Source organism: Mytilus galloprovincialis, chromosome 2 (assembly GCF_965363235.1).
Source record: "Mytilus galloprovincialis chromosome 2, xbMytGall1.hap1.1, whole genome shotgun sequence".
In the NCBI taxonomy this organism is placed as follows: domain Eukaryota; kingdom Metazoa; phylum Mollusca; class Bivalvia; order Mytilida; family Mytilidae; genus Mytilus; species Mytilus galloprovincialis.
The window spans coordinates 20,478,098-20,496,714 of NC_134839.1; the positions used below are offsets into that span (position 1 = coordinate 20,478,098).

Genomic DNA, 18,617 nt, shown 5'->3' on the forward strand with positions numbered 1-18,617 from the left:
GATTGTATTCTCTCTAATGCCACCATTGATTGTATTCTCTCTAATGCCATCATTGACTGTATTCTCTCTAATGCCATTATTGACTGTATTCTCTCTAATGCCACCATTGACTGTATTCTCTCTAATGCCACCATTGATTGTATTCTCTCTAATGCCATCATTAACTGTATTCTCTCTAATGCCACCATTGACTGTATATTGATTGTATTCTTTCTAATGCCACCATTGACTGTATTCTCTCTAATGCCACCATTGATCGTATTCTCTCTAATGCCACCATTGATCGTATTCTCTCTAATGCCACCATTGATTTCTCTTTAATGCCACTATTGATCGTATTCTCTCTAATGCCACAATTGATCGTATTCTCTCTAATGCCACCATTGATCGTATTCTCTCTAATGCCACCATTGATCGTATTCTCTCTAATGCCACCATTAATCATATTCTCTCTAATGCCATCATTGATAACTTCCAAATTATATCTTGTCAAATATATCACAGAGATAACTGCACACAGTATTTTGTATCCACTGTTAGTCCAAATGATTCTTAATCCTAGGTGGTCATATTGGTTATCCATTGGTAAAAAGAGTAAGAAAACTGACCTTTGGTTAAAGTTATTTAAAAATAACACCAGTTGTTTACCAAAAATTTCAAATCATCTTTTGGGTTTTGCTCAGTGTTGGAAGGACTTATGGAGACCTAAAGTTATTTACTTCTATGTCATTTGGTCTATGGTGGAGAGTTGTCTCATTGGCACTTATACAACATATTCTTATTTTTATAATCCAGGATAACAAAAGAATCTACAAAGTGTATGTTGAAGTTTATTTAAAACAAAAAACAACACATGAATCCAATTATGAAATCCAACATAATAAATTGGATAATACAGTCAAACTTCCAAATTGCATTTCAAATATTTCATTAGTTACTTGTAACTGAATGCTGAAACCAATCACTACTTTCCATTCATCTTTAAAGGGGGTCCTGGTTTTATCACCACTGCCTTTCTTCAATAAAAGAGGCACATAAGTACTGTGTGTCAAGTTGATGTGATCGAAAACCAAAATTTAACCAAATACAGTATGGATCACGGATGTAGATCAGTTACAATAATATCACTACTATCACAGGCAAGACATATTAAAATACATGCCTCCCATAATAGATGAATGGTCAGTGCCTAAGCTGATTTCATATCGCTCAAATTGAGCATTAATAATTTACAATTTGAGAAAGAAAGAAAAGTATTAAAATAAAGAAAGTCGTTCTGTCAAATTGTCAGCAAACTGTAAATATCAATGAAGCTGGAACTATAACATAAAATTTTCAGTTCAATTCTATTTTACATTCGTTAGTATAGATCCCTTTCATTTTCTTAACGTATTAACAATTCCATACCAACACTTAGAAAATCATTTCACAGTATAACAGTAAAATGTCTTGATACATTTGCACAGCAAACACGCTAATCATCTTTTCATACTAAAAGAACAGGTAGAACGAAACTACAACTTTCTTTGATACTTAACAATAGTTATCAAAATGCTCCTAACCACTTTAGGGTAAAGATTGCTTTCCTTTTGCGATGTGAACTTAAAATTAAATTAATGGAAGGCATTGTTTTGAATTTATTCTACTTTGTCCATAATTGTAATTTGGACCTTTTTTTAAAACATAGATTCATACATAATGCACACCTTTTGTAATTTTCAACAAACAAAAAGTTCTTGCCAAGTATGGTTTAACCCAAACACATTTTGTAACCTAAATATCTTAGTATATACCACCAATAAATTGCTTGACAATGGATAAGGGCAGTATATGTAAAAGAATGTTCACCTCACTGCACTTTGTGCTCTGAATGGTAGAGATGACCTGGCCTTGAAAATACAGCTAAGCTAGAGAAATGCAATCTTTACCACAAAAAAAAACTATACCAACCTAATTTGGCAGAATATTTCTTTGAACAAATTTCATCAATAGTAAATGTCAATAGAAGTAAATACTAAAGCAGGTATATAATAATTATTCTACTGGCTATTGATTACTTAATTTCTTTAAAGATGTTAAACATTAGTTATGTTCAATTATACTGCAAATTGGATTTAAAAAATAACATGAAAAAAAAACCAATACAAATACAGTACTTTATACAGAATACAACTTTACTGCTAGCACTTTTCATGGATACAACTAAAATGAATATACTTGCAGCTATCATAAAAGCTTTTTTTTATAAAGACTGAAATGTTCTTTCCAGTTCAAATTCAAAAGACTAATCATAAAATTTCACAAAACATATCTGGTTTGCAACAACAACCAACAGGCTATTATTAAACCATAATGTTTAGCTGTTCAATACCATAGTATATAAAACTAGGGGGATATTCTTTATTCAATGTGATGTCATTGTCCAATTTTTTTAATATATTTTCTAAAAATTTTATATAAAAACATATTTAAGCCTCAAACAAGCAGCTGTTTTCTTAATCATAGGAAGAACACTCAAACAAATAGAGGTCTCTCTAAAAATCAAATTGTGAACAATAAAAAGTGTACCTACTCATAGAGAGATGTCATGATGAAAAAAAGAAACATTTGAAATGAAATATAATACTAACACCTTAACATAAATGTCATAGTTTACATCATTTAAGGTACATTTTAATACAAATAATACATGTTCAAAACTTTTCTATCACCATATATATTACTAACATTTTCTTATAATCATAATTATAAAAAAAAGTCACAAAAATAATTAAAAAAACAACAAATAAATTCAATGCAATGTGCATTTGTATTTAAATGTAAAATGATCAAGAACAGGGTATTTTGCCATTTCATATTCTACTGTATTCTACACCATTTTCTTCTTCTTCAAATTTACACCTTTCTTCTTTAATGTGCAACATGATCATTAAAAATGAAGTCATTTAAATTCCTGCCACAGGCTTCTGGGGCAAGATATGCTAATCAGGCCTTTTAATCAATGAATGATATAAAAACAGATAATAACACAATAATTTTCGGAAAGCAAATTGTCAAATTAGTAAATTCAGAATCTAATTTATAAAACAAATTAAATCTTTCAGCTATGATAATATGTCCATTGTCATATTGTCATATCATGTGCTCAATGTAACAAAAATGATCATGGTCCTGAGGCATTCAGTTCTTCTAGAACAAGTTTTTGGGCCAGAAGTCTATCCTCTTTTTCTTGCTTTTTCCGATTTTTTAAACATTCCGTCTCTATTTTCTGTGCCTGCAATGCTTTGTCCAAATCAGTCCATTCCTAAAATGAGAAGCAATTATTAAATTATTCATTTTGACCAAAGCAATGAATACACTGAATTCTTATGTCATCGAAATTCATTCACATGTGTTCATTTGTACTCTACACAATTCTTTTGTAACAATTGTTTGATATTGAAATAGATTTTGCTCAGATGAAAAGTCTTCCTTCAGTCATCTTTTCAAAACCTATGATAGATTTGACTATTTTCAAAAATTTAAATACATATGTGTAACACCTTTTCATTTTCTATTTTTCTATCCCCTCAAACAAAGACCATTGGAATGTTGTTACAATTTTCAAGCGAATGCATGACACTGTATTGTATAAAAATATTTGTAAACATATTTTGCACTGTCTCTGTATATATGTATCTGCAATGGCTATGAGAATAAAAATATTGTATTGTATCGATTGAAACCCAAACACATCATTAATTCTATGGATTCATTTATTTTCGTGGATATCAATATTTGTTGATTGAGGAAAACTTACATAATTATGGTTATTTAAATTTGTGGTTTTGTCAATGTCTGCATATATAATCGTTTTTGTAATTTGTTGAACGTTTAAATTCATGGTTCCCCTGTACCCACAAATTCCTCGAAAATTAGTATCCAACAAATGTTATTGAATCCAAAGGATACAGTTTTTGTTCATTGAACACAGGATGGAAAACGATGAAGGATGCCAAGTGTTGAGTATAGCTCACACATTGCCTCTCTAAGCTAATGTGTATGTTTGGTAAATGTTACAGATACAGTAACTCAATGTTTGGTAAATGTTACAGATACAGTAACTCAATGACAAAAGTAACCGAATGACTTGACAGCAACAAACTATAAATGTCTGTACAATTTGTTAAACTATTAATTGTCCAGAGTCTCTTAACAGTTGTGGATAAATTAAACAGAGAGTTTCAAAGATTTGCTATCAGCAACAAAGCATGTCAACAGCTAGATATTGGTATGGTACCAATCATCATGGTTCATCACGGCATCTTCACTAGCCAAGGTTTCCATATCTCCAAACTCAAGAAAACTCATGTGCTGCCATTGGTCAAGAATGATGTAGTCGGAATGGACATGACTTTAAGCTTCTTGTTGATTGTGCAGCATTGTTGGGTTATTCAGCAAAAAGGTGGACAGGAGGGGACTTGATCGTAAACCTTGGCTTAGCAAAGATGTCATCAAGGTCACAAAGAAATGTTTATTTTTCCATTGATGTGTTATTCGTTATCTTTGAATCCATCAATTTAAAGACCAATGAACTAATTGTCTTTCCTGCATACCATTAAAGTTTGAATTCATGAAAATAGAAGTAGCATTTTCAAAGTACAAATTTTTGTCCTTTGTTTGTTTGATTAAAATGACTTATCCTTATCCATTATTTATTTACTTGAATCTCCAGTGGCATGTAGAAAATGTAGAAAACAGCAATAATAAAGATGAGGTTCATAATTGCAATCATTTGCCCCCTAAAATCACAAAAACATTAATAAATTCTTTGAAATCTATTGCTATTTACATTATTTATTTTTCAGAACTAAAATTACCTCCTGAGCATTGTTCACAAAACTAATTGCAAGTGCGAAAAACCCTTTAACAAAAGTATAAAACACACTCATGGGAAGAATGAAACCTAAATTCGAAACATTACGAGACTGGCAATTATGAGCTTTCCATCAGCTCTTGTTTATTGCTGAAGATCATATGACTTATTGAACTTCTATTTTGGTTTTATTATTGAGTTGTGTTATGTTACATTTAGCCTGTATCCGTTTCCATTGATGTGTACAACATATCTACCAGACTGCAACCTTCACCTTTCCTCATATGACACGTTGGACATCTATTTTGGTTGTGTTTTTGAGTTGCTTTCACAGACATTTTTTCAAGTATCCCTTCCATTTAAATGTACCACACTTCTACTATACAGACTTATAAATGATATATCAATCAGACTTCAACACTCTTAATCCCTTCTTTTTCATCCCATTCTTCTGTATTATTAAAAATCATATAATGATTCAGAGGTTGAATCAGCAAAAACCAAACAAAAAATAATTTTCTGTCTAATCTTGTGTATGACCATGTCATAAAAAATAACTGAAAAGGAATATGGATTGGGTTTGTGGTCTGTTTTTCCTTTTTTTTTTAGCTTTAAATATTTAATTTTTAAGAAAATAATGTGGTTACCGTGTATCCAGCTTGTGGTCTGTCATATCCATACTTGGCCCAATGTTTAGTCCCTGTCAACTCTTCACTTGGTAAGTTAGAAATCGATTTATTTGTCTGAAAAAATAAAACGGAGAGTTAAACAAAGCACTAGTTCAACTTAATAATTATTCAAACAAATACAGTAAGTAAGTTAGTCAATCTAATTAAAAACCAATCTCTCATCGCTTCCGTTTTCTGATATGTCGCGTGGGAGATCTAAGGAAACCCGCTTTGAGGTCACATGTGAGTGACCTCGTAGGTGTGTCTTTTTCCACCAATGAAAATGAGTCTTCCACGATCTTGAAAGTTTATCGTGAGGTAAAGGGATGTAACTCATTTTATTTACGAAGAAATCGTCAGTCAAAAGAATTAATAAACTTTTTTGATTGGCTTATTGATAGGTCGTCAACTTATTTGCATATCATTATAAATTCATTACTTCTAGTTCACTCACATGTGACCTCAAAGCGGGTTTTGTTAGATCTCCCACGCGATATATCAGAAAACGGGTGCAATGAGAGATCGGTTTTTAATTAGATTGTAAGTTAGTAAGTAAGTAATTAGTTTATTACAGTGTCACAATCTAACATTCTACATAATATATTATACATCAGATAAAAACAGCATAAAAATATATTAGATTCCTGCCTTAAAAGACATATGAGACACTTTTATCTCAATAGATCAATAATTTTTCACTTAAAAAAACAAAAAAGGTAGAATTGATTTAAAAATCTTAAATAATATGCTAATAAATAATAATTAAAAAATCTAAGTTCTTTAAAAGTTATAAATTTATCTTTCTCCTCTTAAACATCAAATGCTATGTTTTAGCTAATAAAAATTGGATTTCATAACAGCTCATAATATAATTAAATTTCTCTTCTACACTCAAGATAATAAAAACATAGTTTGATAAAAAGGGTGAATTTAAAAGTTCCTCTCTCAAATCTGAATGAAAATTACAGCTCATTAAAAAATGTTGTTCAGTTTCAATCGTATTTCCATGAGGCCCCTCATGGGGGGGGGGGGGGGGGGGGGTCCTAGTAATCACATAATCACCATTTTTTTGCCAATATAATCACATAATCATTAAATATTTGCTTATCTTTAGTAATCAAATAATCATAAACTAAAAATACAGTCCTAGGTAATCAAATAATCATGAAATATTTGGCTTAATAATCAAATAATCATTAAAAAAACGGCCAAGTAATAACATAATCAAAGGGCCCTCATCTTCCATCACAAAACTGACAAATTCTTTCATTTAAAGGTGTAACTGGCTTGGTGTAACGTCCTGTTTCAATGGCGAGTGGTAAGGAGCCACAATGAAAGTGTGATAAAGTTCTATGGTAGTCTCTAAACTTGACAGATTTCACATAACTGCTTGGCTGAAGATAACTTTTATACTGTCTAAACGTCCTAAGTTTATTTCCATTTTCACAGTTTCTATCGTTATGCACATCGTGTAGCCAATTTTCCACATCCTTAGAGTTTAACTTGTCTTTTACAATATTAACTTTTTGTCGGATTGTCATATTTTGTGAGTGTATACAATACATATATATAAAATCCTATACTTTTACAATGGAACACCAACATGAAAACTCACAGGTTAACTTTAACAATTCTACTATAAACCAAAAACAAGAATATGTTCATAGTAGCACTATCATTTTATATGTTCAGTGGACTGCGAAATTGGGGTAAAAACTCTTAATTTGGCAGATCATATCATTGGGAACAAACATGTGTACTAAGTTTCAAGTTGATTGGACTTCATCAAAAACTACATTGACCAAAAGCTCTAAACTGAAGGTTGTCAGACAGACAGACAGACAGTAAAACATAATGCCCATTACCAGTATCCTTTTTATTCTATTCAAAGTTTTAATTTGTTGAATGAAAGATAACCAACTTAAAAACAGAGAAGAAATAGATAAACACAATCAGAGTCCTCACTCACCAATGATATTTGAAGCTCAACAGCTTGTAGTTCACAAGCCAACCATTCATCTTCTGTGTTGGCATTAAGGGCTTTCTCCTCTAAACGAGCAATCTCTTTTTTCACACAAGACTTTACATTTGGAGGATAGCTGCAAAAACAATAAAGTTTATAATGTCAATGAATTAAAGTGAATATTCATATCAATATTTTCAGAATATTAAAAGACTTGAATGGGATAAATGAATGTCTCATTATTCATAGACACCAAGAACTATTGAAAATCTAACAAAATATATGACTGTATATTTCTTTTTTAATTTTTGCAAAACAATGATAATTATTATCTACAAAATATAATTCTTCCTCAAACCTTGAAAATTGGACATATGAGAAACAAAACATATTCACAGAATTTCAAGCCTTTATTCCTAAATGCTGTATACTTGGCCTACAAGCACTAAATGCCAGTTTTAAAGATAAGGTTTAAGTCTGCTTGCAGTTCAACCAAATGACATTAACCAATAGGCAACCATGAGGCTACTAATATTGTTGTCATACTACAACCAAGTGGTATTTCCGTCCTCTGTTTTACCACACTTACTTGACTATTCTTGAGTATCCTGTACAAGCTGAAGCATTATCTTCATCTAACACAGCACTGATTGGTTGGTTTACTTTTCTGCTGGCTACACGACTTGTAGGGAAGACCTGAGGCCTACTGTGTAATGATGATGTTACTGATGTCATCATCTTCTGTAATATGTAAATAATACTAAAGAGTTAATTATAGGTTCAATTACAGGCCCAATTAAATTGCAACTTTCAAGGCATCACCAGTTAAGAAAATCAACTTATACTACAAACAAAGAGGCGGAAGATACAAAAGGTAAAATCAAAACTTGAAGAGAGATATATCAATATTGCACAACAGCAACAATGTAAAGTTTAAAGTAAATTGATCTTTTTAGCTGGAACTGTTGTTTTATCAAATTCCCTCCAGTATGTATGCAGATTTAAAAGTTGGATCTGTATTCTTCATTAATCATTGCTACATGTATTTCTGTGTCCGAGTGTTAGATTACACTTTGAATTATATACATATATCTCCTTCACACAACCACCAAAGCAAGCGACTGCAAGTTAACTCCCACATTCTTTATATGCATGTCCATAATCAGGTGCCTGTATTACAGAGACTGTTGTTGGTTCATGTCCATCATATTTGTTTTGTTATAACTAGGTGCGTGTCTTTTATAACCAACTTATCGGTATAGGGTTTTTCTCTTGGTTGAAGGTCATATGGTGGCCTGTAATAACCTACTACCACATCATTTTAAGTCTGGTGGTTAGTTGTCTCATTGGCAATCATGCAACATCTCCTCATATTTATATCAGTTGGTATTTTTTGTTGGTTTCAAAAACTTTATTTTGCAAACTCTTTAATAAACACTGGATTTCATTTCGAAATATTAGATAATCTCTGAGTAGTCAAAATTAGTCTTGTGATATCCTACCGTAGTCTAAAATCGTTCATCTTGTCAGTTCGTTAGGTATTTGTGTTTGAACTTAACACACGGGGAAACTCCGCATTGACGTCACTACGCTACTTCCGGCGTAGAAAAACAATGTAGAATACGTTTTTTCTGCACTTTTGAATAAAAAAACATTTCTGAAGGTAAGTTTTCATTGTTGTTCTCAATTATTGCTAAAAAATGCCAATTTTCTAATGCCCGTTTCAATCCCGACTTCCCAATGTCTAAAAACATTCTAGAACTTCACAAAATCCCACTTCCGGCCTCCATTGCTTTGTGTACATTCCATTCAGCGTCATCAATCTTGTGGCAGGCAATACAGGTCAAGCAAATCGTATTTTTAGGAATTTTAAAATGACATGCTCCTTACGTCTTTCGCGATTTTCCCGCGAAAAAAGCCCAACCAAAATGAAAGGAAAACTAATTGAAAAAACGATGCCCATGCCATAATTTTGTACAGGAATATAGAGTAGGTTAATGAAAAATAATTTACATTGATTTTTCATAGAATTTTCTTTTTATTCATTATAAAAAGATCGATATTCTGACCATCATGACTGTACATAAATATTCATACAGAATTCCTTTGATGTCAAAAGGGATGGCAAAAAAGAGTTTTCCTGTTGAATAAAATCCAAAATTATTGCAAACTATTTTGAAGCAATATCCCACAAAGAAATAACGTAATTGCCGTAGACTGGAAATTCCCCTAATTGACAGTAGAGCAATTTGATTGGGTAGAACGAATTGACATCACGTGATTTTGACGCCATTGAAATTTAAATGTAAACAAACAAGGTCAGAAGGTTCAGTATGGGACAGCATCGTACATTTAGTTATTGACAAATAATTATGAGTTACCAAGCTTGACAATGCATGGTAATAAAAAATGAAAGCTAAGTGTACAGAAAAAATAAGAAAAAAATAGCCTTAGGATAACGACTTATCATTACACCTGGATACATACCTCATCAGCAGTAGCTTGAAGAGGATCGGTTGACTTCTGTGGCTTGGGTTTGACCCTGCTGATTGGTCCAAACTTTGACACAATAGGTTTTGAGTCAAATGGTATAATGATGTCATCCCCATCTGATGCAATTGATAACCTCCTATAAAAATAAATAATTTTGAAATGGAAGTTCATAAACATTTTAATTGAAGAAAAAAGGTGCAATAAGCCCTTATTTGGCCCAAATATATATGCCATCTACAAATTTAATTAAACAATCTGATAAACAAGAAATTTTGAAATCCATTTTCTTCTGCAAACAGCTATAACACATTTTAAGAAAAAATCATTTTCGATAGCATCACATTACATGATGCTCAAAGGCCCTCAGTTAGCATAGTTGCAGAGAAAAATGTGACAAACAATGTGTTAGGTAGAAGAGGTAAACCAGTATATCCAATCCTTTGGAACAGTAGTATATCAAAATAAGCATTTTTGTGTCTGTCCCAATGTCAGGAGCCTCTGGCTAGTCTTGTATATTTAAAAAAAAAAATTGTTCATTTATATGTTTTGGAGTTTGATGGGACATCCATTTTCGCTGAACTAGTACATATTTTGTTTAGGGGCCAGCTGAAGCCCCCCTTCAGGTGTGGGGATTTCTGGCTGTGTTGAAGACCCACTAATGGTCTTCAGCTGTTTTCTGCTCTTTGGTCAGGTCATTGTGTCTTTGACATAACCCCCATTTCATTCAGCTGTTTACTGCTCTTTTGTCAGGTCATTGTGTCTTTGACATAACTCCCATTTCATTCAGGTAATTATATCCTTACCTGTAATCTATCTCTATATCATCCTCATCATCATTATTATCTCCCTTGACATCTGTCTTCTTTTGGTATTCCTGGTGGTAACTTGTTGATGGAGCATATACAGATTTTCTCTCAGAAGACTGGGATACAGTTCTCTGTGTTTTACTGATTTTCTGCATGGGAATAGGAACTTGCTCTACTGGCATTGGGTCATCTGGTATATCCTTTAACCAGTTCAACATGAAATCAGTGGAATCAGATCCAGTCTGAAAAAAAATATATACATTAGTATAAATGGCAAAGAATGGCAAATTTCTAAAGTATTGAATGATGTATTACTAAAATGGTCTTGATCCAGTTGAAAAAAGTAATCAATTACAAAAGATTAAAGAACTTGTTCTAAAGATTTTTTTAAAAAGCAAATATTTTCTTTTAGAAGGTTGCTAAAAAAGTCAAAAAAACCACAAACCATTAATCTGCAAACAAAATAATGAATTTATTTATATTAAACTGAAACATATTGCATCAAAAAGACTCTTATAATAATTGTGAAAGACTTATTGCATCAATCTTAAAGCGTGTTAATGCTTCACATTATTATGTAAAGGGAAATTAAAATTATTGTACAATATCTTAAAATAGTTCTCAGAAAAACAATTTTCACAAACCAGGAAGGAAATTAAAAATGTTGGTAAATACTCAAGAGTAAATGTACAGCCCAATGCAATCAACTGATAACCTTAATTTTTTTTAAGATTTTGGCAACAATTACATATAATTCTATTATCAGTGACCTTATTAACCTGTATTTGAAAAACAATAATATTTTTTAAATTATCTATTGATTTCTCAATTGGTGCATTTCCCAACAATGTCAGGGGTTGTCATAAATTGTTTTATATTCATTTCTTATAAATCTACAGGATCAAGGATATCAGAATATGAAGGATCTTATTTTGATACAAATTTTTTTAAATAACCAAGTTTCTATATTAGTTCTTTATCTAAATGTATCTTAGAAGAGAGGTTTAATGTAATGCCTCTGAATTTTTTAAAATGATCAAAAATATATCTTTGGATTGACATTGGTTGGTCTAAAAAGTGTGTGTGTGTGGGGTGGGGGGGTGTGTTCTACAACTAAGGTATTATGTAAATATTTTGTTAGTGAATGATACTGAAATCTCTTAATCTTGAACAAATTTTGCAGACCTGCCAACTTTCTCCATTCATTGGTGATTTTGCTGATTTGACTCTTGAGATCCTTCAGGATATATACTGAGTACCTCAAAACAGACATTCAGAGAAGTCAAAATGGCATATAAGCACATTTATACTAATCCAAACATAAGATGTATTAAGTCCTCTTGTGCTTAAAAATCTTCCATGGAGATTTTCAAAAGTTGGCAGGTATGATTTAGCAATATGAAACTCCTTTTCTGAACAGGGTCCCCCTTTTTTTCCACTAAACAACATTTTTGGTAAGTCTTACATCTTGTTCATTTCCTTGGTTTACAGCTAGCACAAATTTCTATGGAAAAATAAAATATAAAGGACCTTGTTAAATTGAGGTATTTCAATGACAATAATGATAACAGATTCACTAAATAATAAAAATTCCAATAAAAACAAATTTGAAAAGAAACACAAAAAAAACAACAGGAATGAAAATAAAAATCAGAAACAAACAAAAATCCACATATTTGAGCTTTATATATTTTTTTAAATTATACCTAAATTATACATTTCCAGTCGTTATTAAGGGCATTGTGCACCAATAGAAAAATCAACAATTTGCAAAATAAGTCCAATGCATTTAAGCACACTTCAATAATGCAACTTTTGAAATTGACATATTTAACTTTGTTTTGTTCACACATTGTTGTCAATATAATGGAATTTGATGTGACTGTCATACAATTTAGAGGTTTAGCTTGCTTTAAAACCAGGTTTAATCCAGCATTTTATACATAAGAAAATGCCTGTACCAAGTCAGGAATATGACAGTTGTTATCCATTCGTTTGATATGTTAGAGCTTTTGATTTTACCATTTTATTAGGGACTTTCCATTTTGAATATTCCTCAGTAATTTTGTTATTTTATTTTTTATGACTGGAGGATTCAGAGAGATTTTGCATAGATACCTGCCTATTGTTGAAGATTGTATTTTAATGTCTTTTGGTTCTAACTCTCAGTTGGTTGCTGTCTCTTTGACATATATATACATCTCTCATTATATTCATATCCTTAACTTAGCAGTCAAAATTTGTTTTTAGAATTTCTCCAGTTGGTAGTATGAAGTGTACATAGAGCTTAATGTTGCAAAAAAACTCATGAAATTAATTTATGCTGACATTTTTTTCTCACTAAAAATGTTTCTTTTAACTATGAAATTAAAAAAATATTGTCAGGACTATATTCAGTGTTCTCTCCAGGATTTTGGGATAGCACCAGGGTAACGCGTGTCGAAATGATTTGTACAATATGTCGTGTCACGTTGCATCGCTTATTTTTTCTTCTTGTTAGCTTTTGTGCCATTACCTTTTTGTCTTTTGTTTTGTTTACTGTGTTATGTAGACTTTGGGTAAAAAAAAAAGTAAATCAAACAGTTTGTATACTTTAATATCTTTTAAGAATAAATAACAGAAAGCACTTTTAGTCTTTAAACTAGTCACTTTTTATACTTTGATCAAGCCAATTTTGTCCTGATACTTGTATAGTTACACTACACATTCCCCATTTTTGTTAGATTACATCATAACAATTAACTTTAAACAAGATTAAATTTTAATGTAGAACCTTTAGTAAATTAAATACTATTTTCCATAGCTTTAGACATGATTCTTTTAGATTAATAAAATTGTTATTAAAATCATTATTGTGTTATTTCATGATAGACATGAAAAGTATACTTATATTATCTATGTGGACACTCGTGAAAGAATGTCATGTCTAGCTGAATTCCAATCATTGTAAATTTATTTTGTAAAAGTTAATCATTACCCTTCTTTAATACTCAACTATATATCAAATGGATGTTTTCAACAACCTAGCTCAGTAGAAGTATACAACAAATGAAAGTTTTTAACGACCTTGACTGGCTATACAGCCCTTGCACAGTCAATAGAGTATACAAATGGAAGTTTTTAACGACCTTGACTGGCTATTTTTTTTTTTTATCTTTATTCAATTCTTCAACATATATATACAACAGATATATTACATATTACACAAAATTATCACAAAGCAATGTTTTAAGTATAATCACATATATATAATCAGCACAATAATTAGAAATTAAATGTTATGACACCTTCGGTTTCTTGTACCAGAATATTATTTTTTAAAAAGTGTTTCTCAAAAACATTTCTCATACATTTTGCATCACACAAATATTCATACAGCCCTTGCACGGTCGGTAAATAGAGTATAAATGGATATACTACCTATTTAATATAATATGTCTTTGCTTTAATAAAAGTATGATTGTCAAAAATAATTTGCAATATATTTTTGTTGGTATATTCAAAGAAAGTTTTTATCCTTGAGGTAACATCCTTATATAATTTTGCATTCAATTTGTACTTTATTTCTATTTTAAATGATGGATGATATTTTAGGAGCACATTTTTGTAATAAGCTAAATCAGGGGAAGTAACTCACGTTTTAAAAATACGCAAATCATTTATGACCAAAGGCTGGAGTAATAGAGTTTATTAACAAATGTCTGCTTGTCCCTCAAAAGTCTCATAGGTCTGTGATCATTAAGTTATGATCTCTTAATCAATTAAAACACAAGAATCGTGTACATCGATTAAATCCAATCATCAAGGTTAACCTCAAAAGGTAAATCGATCACGTGGTGTAAACAATCTTCGTTGTCAGAACTGGATTGAACTGGTTTGAACTGGTCAATTTTCATCTGAAATTTTATACCCCACGGGAAGGTTTACCGTTATGATTTTTTTTACCGAAAATTTTAGCACCACGGTGAAAAATTATACATCGCGGCAAGAACGATACCACCACGGTAGAAAATTATACATCGCGGGCCCGTGGTCCTTTAAAGGCCTGGGGAGAACACTGCTATATTTGAAATATTTTCACTGAACATAAAGATCAACCAAACAGTACTCCATATGTGGGATGTTTTAATAAAGAAAAACATTAGGTGAAAAAGTTTCCAAACAAATTAAAAAAAAAAACGTAATCAATATGTCAGAATGACCGTACCTCATTCCACACATCTGGACAGTCAGCCACCACGTCCGAGGATCCAACAGGAGTATCTTTATTTTTTTTCCATGGTGAGGATGTATTATCACCTACAGACCAATTCTGGTAATCACTATCCCAACCTAGAAATTCATAACATAAAATCATTATTATAAATAAAAATTTTAACAAATTCTTATGCTATCCAAAATATAAATGTAGAGATAAAAATATTAAACAATATACTAAACTCAAACACATCTTTATCTCTTAGAAAAGTATATTGTCATCAAATAAGGTCTGTATTATTACTTTATCAATTTCCAGAATGTTATCAAATCTTTTTATCAAGAGCGTTTTAAAAAAGAATCATTGAGACTAAAATTCCACTAAAAAAAGAAGAGCATAAAAAGCCTGGGGAGAAGACTGTTGCTCAATTCATAGCTTCTTTTTTTTTTAATTCTTTCATTGCACATACCCTAGTTCAGATATACAAACATAATTCAATTAAAAAATATAATTTTGAACAATATGCACACAATTTACATAAACAAAATTCTGGAAAAAGAAGAAATTAAGATTTTTTACTTCTGCAATTTAAATTGAAATCACAAAACCGAGTTCACAAATTGTTTTTACTAAGATTTTTTATTTCTGCAATTAAAATTGCAATCACAAAACCTTGAGTTCAAATTGTTTTTTTTTTTGTATGCCAAATGTAAACAGAGTAAAACAAGAATCTGTCCAAAAGTACACAGATGCCCCACTCGCACTATCATTTTCCATGTTCCATGGACTGTGAAATTGGGTAATCTAATTTGGCATTAAAATTAGAAAGATAATACTATAGAGAACATATGTACTAAGTTTCAAGTTGATTGGACTTCAATTTCATCAAACAGTGGACCCTGAAATTGGGGTCAAAAGTCTAATTCGGCTTTAAAATTAGAAAGATTATATCATAAGCAACAAGTGTACTATTAAAGTTTCAAGTTGATTGGACTTCAGCTTCATCAAAAACTACCTCGACCAAAAACTTTAACCTGAACTGACGCACAGACGGACGAACGAACAGAGCCACAGACCAGAAAACATAATGCCCCTCTACTATCGTAGGTGGGGCATAAAAACACATATTTGACAAATACCAACAGTTAACCAAGGCCCAAGTGTGGACAATAAATATTTGTACCAGAATGTGTTTCTCTTGAAGCTACTGATGGTATCTTTGTAGCTGAAGCTGCATCAGGTATGGACTGAGAGGAGCATGTCATTCTACCAATAGATTTCTCTGAGCCCCATTCAGCAAAGGTAGTCTCTGCCCCAGACCAACTTTTCTTGCTAGTAGTAGAACTACATTTGTTAAGCCTTGTCAAGATTTCAGTTCTTCTTTGATGTAAGTCTGTCAGCATCTGAGCCTGAAATGAGAGACAGAAAATCTTTTCAAATTTGATTCATAGTAACAAAATGTTATATAGCCAATTCATTTTTAATACAAGTCCTTTGGATTGGTATGATGACATATTTATGACCTAGATATTAGTAAATGAGGCCAGATATTGGCATAATTAACCTTCTTACTAAATAATTACTTATATGAACATATTAAATATCTGCAGAATCCCAATGTAATAAACTATATTTAAAATATATATCTAAATTTCAAACCTTCTTAACCCTTTGTGCAATGTTCTCCCTGGAGTATCATACACCATCAATGTAAACAGTGATTTTGAGTTACCATCTTGTATCTAGAAATTTGTAGCATCACATTACAGTGATGCTAAAAGGCACTCCGGAGAACACTGCATTTTGATTCTAACCTGGCAGTATATTTCATTTCAAATCAACAGAAATAAGTATATTCTACTAACCTCAATCTAAACCTTTCAAATCTTTTGCCTTTAATGACTTGATCTGTAGGTTTTTATTATAAAGTTCTATCAAATTCAAATTTCAATTATGGGCTTTTCCACAAATAAATGTATGAATGAGTTATTGATAAGTAGAATGTCATGTATATTAAAAATTTAAATGCTGCATTTTACTTTACTTTCTTCAACAATCCACTGATAAATGTGAAAAATTTTACTTGTGAATTTGAATCCATACTCTCATTATTTCTGGAATAGCCCTTTTTTCAAAAATTTAACTGACATAAGACTGAACAGAAATTCACATTTTCTGTCCCCATGAGCTACAAAAAAAAGTCCACTGCACATAACTATTGTACCTTGTCTTTTAACTTTTAAATGCTTAAGAAATTCAAGTTCTGTTATATAAAAAAAGTTGAAATATGAAATATTTAGTTTACATAATTTATTTTTTGAAAGTAACCAAACCTAAGGAGAGGTAGCCATTCATGCATGACATAAGTGGTTGATTAGTTTTATATTAACATACTATCCATTTGAAGGCCGTTATGATCAATGTATGCACATCTAACCTTACTAAGTTAGGCTAGTTCTTGGACCCAAACTTAACTGAATTTCTATTTTTCAATATTATTACCATTTTTTAAGCGACTTTAAATTTTGTGGAGATCCTTTGTTATTTTGATACGACAAATGTTTTAAATTTTGTATCCTAAGTTTTTTGGTTTCGTATTCACAAGTAATCCTTGCAGTAATAAGTTGTTTCAAATCACATTTCTAATGAAGTATTTTCAATTTCAAATCAGTAAGATTTGTGTTAGATCAGTTAGATTTGTGTTGGATCAGTTAGATTTGTGATCAATTTATATTTTAGAGATCACCATAGCTTATCACTCATGTTCACATTGCAACATTTAAATTCTATCTAAAAAAAAATCTGGTAACTGCTAATGTTCAGAATATGAAAGAAAGGGAAATGTTGTGTTTTTTTTAAATTTTGATTGTTTCGGAGGTTTAAATTAGGAATAATGAACACTGTGCAAGTGTTTACACACTTGATTCATTTTTCAAAATAATGCCTACAAAAAGAATAGATGCATTTAAGTTCTTGAAAGAACTCAAATCTTAAAAGGATAAATTCTGAACTTACAAAACTGCAAACTGCTGTAGAATTTCAAACAACACATTTATTTTTATGTATTTCTGTTCTCATCCAAAAGTATATTTGGTGACCCAAGGCCAATAAAATTTAAATATTGATTTCAACCAACACAAGTCCATGGTCGGCAGGCAGGAAAAACATAATTTTTGTTTGTTTTTATAAAACTCTAACAAGGCACATTCAATTTTGCTCTACATTGAATTGTTTCTCAATCCACCAACAGGATTCTTTGGAAAACAATATATCTTCACCTATCTTGTAATATAAGCTTTTGGCAGTCTTAAACTTGTAGAGAGTACTAGTGTTTTTTGCTCCATGTTGAAGGCCTTACTGTGACTTGAGATGAAGAACAGCAATAAAAGTGCTCTTCTTTGCTTTTGTGTTTTTTTAAAGGTGGTACCTAACACTACAGGGAGATAACTCTGTAAAGTCAGCTAAACGTTTTAATTACCGTGTTGTAAAGGGAATATTAAGCTTCTCAGTGATTAAAATTGGTGTTTGTCAAACTGCTATATAACCAGTGTAATTTTTCTGATAAAATGGTTGGTTCAAATTTTTTGCAATTTTTATATTTTTGTTAAAAGGTCAAAGTAAATACTTTGTCAAA

The 18,617-nt window shown here is 31.1% G+C and overlaps 1 protein-coding gene across 4 annotated transcripts in view; it reads right to left on the reverse strand.

Annotated features, from left to right (window-relative positions):
- Window positions 1–812: 812 nt before the first annotated feature.
- Window positions 813–18,617, reverse strand: part of LOC143063082 (uncharacterized) — a 38,112-nt gene continuing 20,307 nt past the window's right edge. For 2 of the 4 annotated variants that reach the window (XM_076235027.1, XM_076235029.1), the window contains exons 11-19: window positions 16,167–16,392; window positions 14,993–15,117; window positions 12,251–12,289; window positions 10,783–11,027; window positions 9,974–10,115; window positions 8,076–8,227; window positions 7,493–7,622; window positions 5,503–5,598; window positions 813–3,304 (exon numbers count right to left, since the gene is read on the reverse strand). In XM_076235027.1, coding sequence (XP_076091142.1) covers window positions 3,164–3,304; window positions 5,503–5,598; window positions 7,493–7,622; window positions 8,076–8,227; window positions 9,974–10,115; window positions 10,783–11,027; window positions 12,251–12,289; window positions 14,993–15,117; window positions 16,167–16,392 — 1,296 coding nt within the window. In that variant the 3' untranslated portion in view covers window positions 813–3,163. Of the gene's footprint in view, window positions 3,305–4,702; window positions 4,782–5,502; window positions 5,599–7,492; window positions 7,623–8,075; window positions 8,228–9,973; window positions 10,116–10,782; window positions 11,028–12,250; window positions 12,290–14,992; window positions 15,118–16,166; window positions 16,393–18,617 lie in introns of all 4 variants that reach the window. The other 2 variants (XM_076235031.1, XM_076235030.1) reach the window with 2 other exon arrangements.